At 35.4% G+C, this 11,132-nt stretch overlaps 1 protein-coding gene across 1 annotated transcript; it reads left to right on the top strand.

Moving 5' to 3' along the window:
* Positions 1–1,383: 1,383 nt before the first annotated feature.
* On the top strand, positions 1,384–9,622 carry LOC18589773 (uncharacterized). Its single transcript, XM_018127935.2, has 12 exons — positions 1,384–2,527; positions 3,678–3,880; positions 3,971–4,168; positions 4,943–5,014; positions 5,602–5,697; positions 6,239–6,318; positions 6,507–6,582; positions 6,911–7,121; positions 7,261–7,457; positions 8,201–8,306; positions 8,448–8,531; positions 8,672–9,622. The coding sequence occupies exons 1-12, from the start codon at positions 2,017–2,019 to the stop codon at positions 9,406–9,408; spliced, it is 2,571 nt and encodes an 856-aa protein (XP_017983424.2). The 5' UTR covers positions 1,384–2,016; the 3' UTR covers positions 9,409–9,622.
* Positions 9,623–11,132: the final 1,510 nt, after the last annotated feature.

The following is an 11,132-nucleotide window of genomic DNA, read 5'->3' as shown; positions in this document are numbered from 1 at the left end:
AAATATCCTAATCCAATTGACTTTGAGAATACAACTTTAATCAACCCACTATTATCACGCAAAATTACTCCAATTCCTACCTCCCTTGTACTTGCAGATGAACCATCCTTCACATTCAATTTCATCCAACCATTTAATGGAGCCATCTACATATGGTCCTTCAATTTTAACTCATTATATGTGATGCACATTAATCGGACATCTAAATAAATATTTCCTCTGTCGTGCAATACGAATTTAATAAGATATTAAGCTTGAGACACAACCCTAAACTTTGCAACTAAAAACTATCTCGTTACAAATCATTAACTACATGGAAAGCTAGTATTCAAATATGTTGTTTTTCACTAATAAAGTACGTTAATCTCCATAACAAAAAATAAAAATAAAAATTAAAAATTATTCGGTGAAACCCATGAAACATTTCATTGTGCACATCATAAATTCCAAAACTTCCATGCCTCGTCAAAAGTAAAGAACAAACGTCTCACTTTAGTTTTAATTATTTTTTTCTCTTCTCTCTCATATTTCCTCCTTGTTTCTCTCTCTTATTCCCTCTTCCTCTTTCTGTTTGGGTTTCTTTAACAGATCAGTATCCTTCTCACCTCTAGTGGATTTGCTCTTTTTGCCTTGCGAAATCAAATCATTAATGTAATTCCATTAGAACCACATGGTATGTGGTTTTAGAAACGAACTATGGTACTGACATGGTTGGATCCCATTATCAGCACCAATCAATCGCTGAGGGATCACAAGTTACGTTTGTGTTGCATAAACATCTAGCACAACACCCTTGTTGTTTCATCTTAGCACAACTGAATGATAAAAAGAAGCGATCATGGTTTGCTTAGTTTGGGTGAAATGCCATACCCACTAAACCAAATTCAGTGTCAAACAAACCCAAGAAGGAAGAGGAAGAGGAAATATGAGAGAGAAAAAAGGATAAAAAATTAAAACTAAATAGGTATTAGTTAGTAATAAAAAAATAGACACACGCTATTCTATGAGAGTTGGTGTAAATTGGGATAAGAGATGGGACAAAAGAAAGGATAATAATAAAAAACGAGAAAAACTGGTATCTCTTAAAGAGAAAATAACCAAAGGCAATTCTAATAGCTAATCCTTTACTTGTCAAGAAATTTAAAAATAAAAATAAAAAGAAAAAGAAAATAAACAAGTGTTAGCAGTAAAGAATAACTAAAAACAGAAAAAATATCCCTTTAGAACGGCTCGCCTTTAAAGCAAAGGAAGTTGAAATATGGATGATAACAGATTCCTCCTCACTTTGCTTCTTGATTCTCTCTCACTGTAAATATATATATATATATATATATATATATATATATATATATATATATTCCCATCTCCTCTCTCTCTCTCTCTAGGCCTCGGTCAACAACTTACCCAAACCAATCCCCTTGGAAAATGACTTTGTATCCGTGATTCTTCTCTGTCTCTTCCTCTCGTAAATATCTTTGTTTTGTTTTTTTTTTTTTTAAATTTACCTTTCAAGGAACAAGCATTTCTTACATTTCACGAGATGTATTTTTTTTTTTTTTTGTGAGCTTCCTCTGAAATGCTTGGACTTTTGCTCTGTTTGGTTTTGTGTATAAATACAGGGAATGTGGAGTCACATGTTGCTCTATGCTTTAAATTGTTACTAGAATAATTCTTTTCTCAGTCTTTTTAGCTTGAAGTTTTCGCCTTCGCTGCCTTCTTGGACTCTTGTTCTTTACTGATTTCTTTTTAGCTTTCTGGGTATTTGTTTATAAAGTTATAAAATTTTTAATTCCCATGTTTTGTAAATGATTTTTGCTTTGTGGAGAATATCCAATTCAATAAGTTTAAGGCTGTCCTTTCTGGGTTTTGGATAATGATCATTGGTTTTCCTTAAATTTGGAGAATGTCTTTGACTTCTTTTCTGAGTTTTGCTATCATATTCACTTGAATTCTGCACAAAGATTTGGTGTTTTTCTTCTGTTTTTGAACTTTTGATTGTAAAAAAAAAAAAAAATTATGAAGGGTTTGGTTCTGTTTCGAGTGTTTGGTATTTTCTTACTATGTGGGAGTGTTGCGAGTAAGGAGTGTACGAACATTCCAACTCAGCTTTCATCGCATTCTGTCCGTTATGAACTGTTGAAATCACAAAATGAGACATGGAAAGAAGAGATGTTTGCTCATTACCACTTGATCCCAACTGATGACTCTGCTTGGTCTAATTTGTTACCAAGGAAAATATTAAGAGAAGAAGATGAATTCAGTTGGTCAATGATGTATAAGACAATGAAGAATCCTGGTAGTTTCAAGTTGGCTGGAGATTTTTTGAAGGAGGTTTCATTGCATGATGTTAGTTTGGATCCTAATTCCATTCACGGGCGAGCACAGCGGACGAACTTGGAGTATTTATTGATGCTGGATGTGGATAATTTGGTTTGGAGTTTTAGGAAAACTGCAGGTTTGCCAACGCCTGGGAAGCCATATGGAGGGTGGGAGGCCCCTGATGTTGAACTCCGGGGTCATTTTGTCGGTAATCATGGCTTTAGTTCGATTTCTTTTGTTGTCAAAAACTTTTAATTATACCACCTTCCTGATGCAAATTATTATAAGATTTTGTTATATATTCTGATGCAGAAAGATTGATTCAATTACCTTTTGCCTTTTTAGAAAGGTCTCCTTTGGAGTCTTTTAAAAATTATAATGAATGAATAGGACACGAATCATTCCATTCTTCTTTTTGTTCTTTAAGTTTAATGTTCTTCTTGTTTCCATACAGTAACTTTTGCACTTGTGCTTGTTAGCTTGTTCCTAATAAAAATATTTGATTGTAAACTTGGGAGACGGGGGGTTAAACTTTGGAACCTCCTTTTGGGAGGTAAGGTTTTAGCTCGTTAAAATTTTTCTCGTGTTCTCTTTTTCTTTTCTCTTGTTTAATATACGCTTCAATCTTGAATGGAAAGAACTCTCATCTACTATTTGGATTGCCATAAAATAAGGAATGCAGAATACACCACTGATACATCACTTCCTCCCTTTTCCTACTCTTTGAGCATGCTCAGTAAAGTTCTGTTGTCCATTCATACCTTTTACTAGTTGTTGCAGCCAAAGCAACAGTGTATGATGCTAGAATCTAACGTGTTTATTTTGGATTTTGCTTTATGTTCTGATATGTTCGCCATTCATACCTTTCACTGTTATGCCTCCTCTCCTGTGGCTACCATTGAGTTGGGACTTTAAAGGTTAATTTTGGTTGTTACATAGTCATTTGTAAGTCCTTTTGAGATTAAATCTTAATTGACATGAAAATAATAGGTTGGTCCTATGACGCTAGTCATTGGTATATAAAGCATTGCTCAGTTGGTCAAGTAAAACTTTTTTGTGTATCTTTTCTTTATGGCATTATGAGAGGACTTTGAGCAATATTTTACATTTCAGTAGTCTGAAGTTGGATTTCTTCCATTTTGTAACTGTTGAAAATTAGATTCTATTAAAGTTCCTGTTCATTTTATTTGAAAATAGTTTAGATTCTCCCACTATCTTGTTCCCTTTTATATATAAGTATCAATGAAGTTTTAATGTGCTTGAAGCAAGTAAACATTCTCAACTGTTCGTTTAGTTTTCTAAATTATAGTGTTCATTGTAAAGTTTATAATGGTTAAATTGTCTTTGGAATCTTGAAGGGCATTACTTGAGTGCAACAGCACAGATGTGGGCTAGCACTCATAATATCACTCTCAAACAGAAGATGTCAGCAGTTGTGTCTGCCCTATCTGCCTGTCAGAAGAAAATGGGCAGGGGATATCTTTCTGCATTTCCATCTGAATTTTTTGATCGCTTTGAAGCAATAAAACCTGTCTGGGCTCCATACTACACGATTCACAAGGTTGATTATAGTTCTATGGTTTTGAAGGATGCTTATGGGGTTTATTTTAAGGATGTGTATAATAGCTTCTAACTTGGTCTACTTTCACAGATCTTGGCAGGTCTCTTGGATCAATTTATATTAGCTGATAATGCTCAAGCTTTAAATATGACAAGATGGATGGTCGATTACTTTTATAATCGTGTTCAGGATGTCATAACAAAGCACAGTGTGGAGAGACATTGGCTGTCCCTTAATGAAGAAACTGGTGGTATGAATGACGTCCTCTACAGGTTGTTTACCATAACGGTGGGTAAAGCTATTCATATATCTCCTTTAGCCTCTTCCTGAATTATTTACTTCATCAACATGATTTAAATTGTTGGCTGGCTTGGTTGATTTGAGTGCTGTCTGGCATGGCAAGATTTAAGAGTGATTTGCAACTTTCATTGAATACACTAATCAGGAGATGTGATTTTTGTTGTGCAAATCTCATCATGCTTTCTAATGATGTTCACTGCACATTCTCAGTTTGACAATCTCACACTAGAATATACAATTTTCTTTCTCCAACAGTTGCAAATAATATTGGAAAGTTTATTAAACTTGCAATGCATGGCAAGATTCTTGCCGTTGAATGTTCTTGGCATGACATAACCACAGGAAGCTACTTGTGCATCTATCGAACTGACCCAACCTTATGACCCAATAATTTACAAAGAACATATGTAATTTTGAAAAAAGTAGCACATTACGGCATGAAGTTTGCCTAATATAACAGATGTGTGATGCCATCCAACCAGATGGTAAAGCTTGTGAACTTGGTTCAAATTTCCATCGGAGGGTCTAATACATACAGAATCTACTATTATGCTTTGTGCAAACTATCATACTAATGCCCTTATATTTATTCGCAAGGAGAAAAGTCTGAGAGCAGATTTCTCTAAGCTGTAATTTTTTCATCTAGCATTTGAATTTGTAAAGCTGGCAGCGTTCTTACCGCTGTCACTCTCACTGTAGTTTCAGAGTTTTCAGATAATTTTAAATTTTATTTGATAGAGTCTTCCATGTCACTTTGTGCAGGGAGATCCAAAGCATTTGTTGTTGGCTCACCTTTTTGACAAACCGTGTTTTCTAGGATTACTTGCAGTTCAGGTAATTTTGAAGATTTCTTTTGTTTAAAACCTCTTGATTTTTATATCAGGCTGCTGGTTTTGTAAGTATTTGCCCAAACCAAAGTGACAGTACACTGTCATTCGTACCTAAACCATTGAGAACTCATCAATCTTATGGAGCTTTGGTTTTTGAAGTGTTGGGTGAAATTTTCTGCCCCTTGGTCAAAATATATCTTGTTGTCTTGGTCCAACAAAAAAACTGAGAATGCTTGGAAATTTTAGATGAAATTCTTCATTAGAAAATAATTACTCTGAAGTTGAGTGCAGAAGGTTCTTGCAGTGGAACATCTTAAATTCTTAGGATTGGAGAAGAAATATGTTCCAGTTGACCTAGATGTTCACTAATGAAATTATGAGAGCCTTAGTTTCTGGACATCAAAAAATATAGATCCTGTATCCTTGGGTATGGCAGAGCTGCAGAGGTGGTTAGTGGTTTCTGGTTTATCAAAGAAGTAGGCCTTTGTAGTATGAAGAAGGCAGAAAGAAGTGTACAAGACAAATGATTTTTTTGATACTGTGTATTGTTAAGTCCTGCTAATTTGACAATTTTCTTTCTTTTTCTTGTAGGCTGATGATATATCAGGCTTTCACGCCAATACACACATTCCTGTTGTTATTGGATCTCAAATGCGGTATGAAGTGACTGGTGATCCTCTTTACAAGGTAAATCGCTGGATATGCTTTTATCTCTTTGAAGTACGGTACCCATTTGTATCCCAACCTATTAAGGCATCTGACCTCAAATCAATTGGAGATAGGTGGATTGGCCCAACTTGAAAATAAGGCAACTACAAATCCCAAACTTAACCCAATGTAAAATTTTAGACAAGTGGCTCTATCATATGGGCTATGAAAACAGGACAATGACAGACAACAAACACTAAGCAATAATAGGCAGCAAAAAACATGATTTTGAAATTGTGGTAAGACATCCAATATATAATAAATTCATCAAATATAGGTAATGTGCACTATACCAACACTGCTCTGCCCATTTCTGACTGCTGTTGGATATATAATTTGCTTATTGTGTTATGGGAGTCTTGCATAAGTATTGTTCAGAATTCTTTTTCCATTTTTTAGGGGTTCTCAATTAAATGGCGCTACCTTGATTTTCCTCTAATGATTCAAATTGTTCTGAAAGGTGGTTATGAATACTTCTGTAAACGTTTTAATTGCTTTATTTTTAATTTTTTGATGCCAGACAATAGCGACATTCTTTATGGACATTGTTAATTCTTCTCATAGCTATGCAACAGGAGGAACATCAGTCAGCGAATTCTGGTACTGACTTTGTAATTTTCAAGATTTAAGTTGCTGTTTGTTCTCAAAGAATCTTTTCCTTCTACTGAGTTTCAATGTGCTCTCCTGATGTGTGGTTTAGAACAATGGTCTGAAGCTTGTCTAATTACTTTTGCTCCTTTCATTGCTGGCCTTTTGCTTTTGTGGTTCATTGCATTTGCTATGAGAAGGTCAGATCCAAAACGATTGGCAAGTACTTTACAGACTGAGAATGAAGAATCGTGCACAACTTATAACATGCTGAAGGTGTGTATGTCCATTGCTCTTCAATTCTGGAAGGTTATGCTGGAACTCACTAATTACAATCCAGAAAGTTCTTTGATGACTTGCAATAGTAAAATAATTTTGTGTGGGAATTTCCTTATGACCTGCCCTTCTCTCGCTCTCTCTCTCTCTCTCTCTCTCTCTCTCTCTCTCTCTCTCTCTCTCTCTCTCTCTCTCCTTTTGTTGTTTTTTCCTTTTCAAAAGAAATTCTATTTAGCTAATGAGAAGTTATTTTTATCTGTCAATTGTGTTGCATCTCTACTCCTTTTCTTGCTACCAGAAATAAATCACATTTCTGTGGCGGTTTTAGGTCTCTCGCCACCTATTTAGATGGACCAAAGAAGTGGCATATGCAGATTATTATGAGCGTGCCCTCACAAATGGCGTACTAGGCATCCAAAGGGGAACAGAGCCTGGAGTGATGATTTACATGCTACCACAAGGTCGTGGGGTCTCTAAGGCCACAAGCTACCACAAGTGGGGAACACCATTTGATTCTTTTTGGTGCTGCTATGGTACAGGTCTGGGATTCATTGCCCATATTTAAATATTCCTTTCATGATGAATGAACTGCAATAAACTTTTCTTCAATCTCATGGCTCTAGAGATGATGCCTCCAGGTCTTCCCATAATTAGTGGTTTTCCTTGATCCCTCTGCAGGAATTGAATCGTTTTCCAAGTTAGGAGATTCTATATACTTTGAAGAGGAAGGGAGCGACCCTGGCCTTTACATCATCCAATATATATCAAGCAATCTTGATTGGAAATCTGGAAAAATTGTGCTCAACCAGAAAGTTGATCCTGTTGTTTCCTGGGATCCTTACCTTCGTGTGACATTGACTTCTTCTTTGAAAGAGGTACTTAGAGAAACTAATTTATTTTATGATCCAAGCAGGACTTCATTGCAGATATATATTTTTTTAATGTTAGTATTTAATGATATAAGAAACTTGGCTTCTGTCTTCTGTTTTGATTTTATTGTTTATATTATTATCTTTGGTACATTGTGATTAAGGCTTCACATGGTAGAGCAAAAGCTTCACCCGTAAATGGTTCTATACAACTTGGAATGAATAAAGAAAAAATGAAAGAAGAAGCAAAGATTGCTAAATTATTTTCTTTCCTTTTCTTTTTCTAAGTAAACCTTTTATGGTGGGGGTAGTGAAGTTGTTTACTAGTTGTTTCAGTTGAGTCGCATCACATGATTATCAAAATGAACAGGTGTAGTTCTTTGTGTATTGGAGGCTATGACTATAAGTTTATAACACAATTTCTAGTCATGGTAATATCCTTTATAGAATTCAAATTGTAAAAGAGAACCAGATGATAGTTCTCTGCACGAGTTCTGTCTATGAGTGGCCCTGAGCCTTTTTACTCAAATAGATGTCCATGTGCTTTCTCTTTATCCCCACTCTTTATTTTCTTAGCTGAAACCTGAAAGAAAATTGTTTCCAAGATCCTGTTTACCTTGTATTGTTCTCAACTCCATGCAAGTTCTCACTTAGTTTTCAGTTTCATCAGGAGTGCACCTAATAATCATACTTAATTATATATATGGAATGGAAACGCAGAAAGATCATTTAGAATCTGGTTTATGTAGGGAGCAGGGCAATCGTCTACCTTGAATTTGAGGATACCAATCTGGACCTGGTCAGAAGGTGCCAAGGCAACACTAAATGCTCAGAATCTAGACCTACCAGCACCAGGTGTGAAATATGTTGAGAATTTTCTGCTCTTCTTTTCTCAGAAGATTGTCAGTTTTTCTAATATGCTGATTCTTTTCATGTGCACTTTCTTAATGTTATATAAATAATGTGGGAACCATTATGACTTGCGTTACAATTCAGGTAGCTTCTTACCGGTAAAATGGAGTGCTGGGGATAAATTAACCCTTCAGTTGCCAATTAGTCTGAGAGCAGAGCCAATTAAAGGTATCTTCATTGTATGATAAATTCCCAGTCCCCTGTATATGCAAAAAAAAATGTGTTCCCTCCGTATATGTTTCTATAATCTGCAAAATATCGTTGATAATCTAACACTTTTTAACTTTTTTCCTTCAATAAAATTTCAGATGATCGCCCTGAACATGCTTCTGTTCAGGCAATACTGTATGGTCCTTACCTGCTTAGTGGTTATAGCAGTGGTGATTGGGACATAAAAACTGGTTCAGATGCAGACTGGATAGCTCCTGTTCCTTCTGCTTATAACAATCATCTTGTTACTTTTTCCCAAGAGTCTGGTGACTCAACTTTTGTCTTAACAAACTCAAACCAATCAATCAGAATGGAGAAGTTCCCTAAAGCGGGTACTGATGCTGCTCTTCATGCCACCTTTAGGCTCGTCTTTGATGAAACTTCAGAAAAAATTTCAAACATTAGAGAAGCCATTGGTAAAACTGTCATGCTTGAGCCATTTGACTTTCCAGGAATGGTTTTAGTGCATCAAGGAACAGAAAATAACCTGGCGGTAACTGATTCTCCTAATGATGAGGCTACTTCTGGTTTCCGTTTAGTTGCTGGATTAGATGGAAAGGCTGATAGTGTGTCCTTGGAATCAGAGAGCGAAGAGGGGTGCTATGTATATAGTGGTGTAAACTACAGTTCCAGTGTGGACATGAAGCTCAGCTGCAATTCAGCATCATCCGAGGCTGGATTCAATCAAGCAAGCAGCTATATAATGAACAAAGGGGTAGCTGAATATCATCCCATCAGCTTTGTTGCAAAAGGGGCAAGGAGGAATTTCCTTATGGTACCATTACAGAGCTTCAGAGATGAATCTTACACCATTTACTTCAACATTCAACCATAATGAATTTGGTTATAGGACTGAACAAGACGTCAGCACTCCTACCATTTATTTCCTTATGCTGTTGGGGTTGTATTTTTATTCATTTACATTACTTGGAGGTAGGTTGTAATTGTTTTACAAATGAATTCACTGTAATAGGAGTTATAGACTCGTGTAAGAAATTCAACGGCAATTGTTCTTTGTTTGCCAGGAATGAAGCTATTCCTTACTCCAAGTCTGAAATAATATTTTTGCTGGGAATATTTGGAATGCATTATAATATTTGATTCTTGGAAAAATTCTTGGCAGCCAGTATTTTGAAAGAAGAAACATTGAGACCGGTAGGCCCTGGAGCCTTGCAAATGCCCAACCGAATCACAGCTTCATAAACTTCTTCTTCATGAATCCCTTGGGCCAAGCTTGATTTCATTCATTCAATTCATGAATATAAGACAGTACATCCCTCCAGTTTGGATAAGAGACTTGCAAAAGTGTATAAAACATGTTATGATCCGAAGTTCTTGATCTATCATTCTCCATGACCATCCTTAAGCCTCAATACCTTACTCATCTGTCTTCTCTGACAGGTAACTTAGTGAAAAAACTTTGTATTTTGTTTACCGTACAGCAACAACAACAACAACATAATACGAGACCTTTGAAACTAGCAACCTGCCTTTCTTCCCTAAGTTTTTCTTCCGTCTATTTTAAAGAGGACGAATTAAGCTTGATCCATACAATCATTGCTTGAATTTCTGCTGTCTTCCCTTTCATTTCTTCAATAACAATTATGTATACTTTCAAAAAAAGAAAAAAAAAACAATTATATATATATATTGCAGTAGCAGCCTAAAAGGCATGAGGGCCCTTAATGCATTACAACTGCCAGCCTTCCTATATAATATCTTCACTCGCAAGTTGTGCCCCAAAGAAGCTCAAACTTGAATCTAAATCAAACAGGGTTCGTGAATGATACATTAGATCCTATTGGTGGCACATGAAAGCTTATGGAGTTTTAGGAAAAACTTGCTTCGGCTCCAGATTAACCAAGGCTGCGTCCAGCCATTCTCTAATCCATCTTCCTAAACCAAGTCACTAATAATGTTCCATTCTGTCCTTAATCCGTCCACCATCCTCTTCATCACTATGTCATTCAAGTCCCAGTCCCAAGCTTGTCTCCTTTCATCAAAGTCTACAACTAACAAAACCCGAATCAAATCACCAATAGTAACCATGGAATGGATCATATGCTTTTTGAAGATGCAATACTTTTGGGCTTATTATTGGGCTCCTCCTTGGCGCTTCGGCTGAATGGGAAAATTCAACAGAATTTGTTACTAATTGATTTCATAAGTGCCTCTGAGTGAGATTTATATATAACTAGAATAATACCTGTGTGCTACGTGACGGGTTTGTAAATTTTATGAACAATTAATGTTAAAATTTTAGTATATAAAATTTAAATTAGTAGAATCAAAAAATATTTATTAATGTTAATAATTTTTAGTATTATAGTTGTTTAAATTGTTTAAAGAAAAAGAAATAAAATGATGTATTTGTTATGATGCGAATGTAAAAGGACAAATTATGCTATGGTAAAAATAATACACAATAATGGATAAATAGTTAAACAGACTTTGTTCTAATAAAAATAATACATAGTAATGTATAAATAGTTAAACAAATTGTGTTAATTTATGTATTGTTTAAAAGGCAAGAATAAAAAAGATGAATATTTATTGGAA

The sequence above is a fragment of the Theobroma cacao genome, chromosome 9 (assembly GCF_053813885.1).
Source record: "Theobroma cacao isolate CCN51 chromosome 9, ASM5381388v1, whole genome shotgun sequence".
Classification (NCBI taxonomy): domain Eukaryota; kingdom Viridiplantae; phylum Streptophyta; class Magnoliopsida; order Malvales; family Malvaceae; genus Theobroma; species Theobroma cacao.
This window is presented reverse-complemented; position numbering and strand designations above follow the sequence as displayed.

Coding starts and splice junctions, on each gene's coding strand:
- LOC18589773 (XM_018127935.2), top strand. CDS start 2,017: ATGAAGGGTTTGGTTCTGTTTCGAGTGTTTGGTATTTTCTTACTATGT. Junction 5,698..6,238: donor CTGGTGATCCTCTTTACAAG/GTAAATCGCTGG, acceptor TTTTGATGCCAG/ACAATAGCGACATTCTTTAT. Junction 8,307..8,447: donor TCTAGACCTACCAGCACCAG/GTGTGAAATATG, acceptor GTTACAATTCAG/GTAGCTTCTTACCGGTAAAA.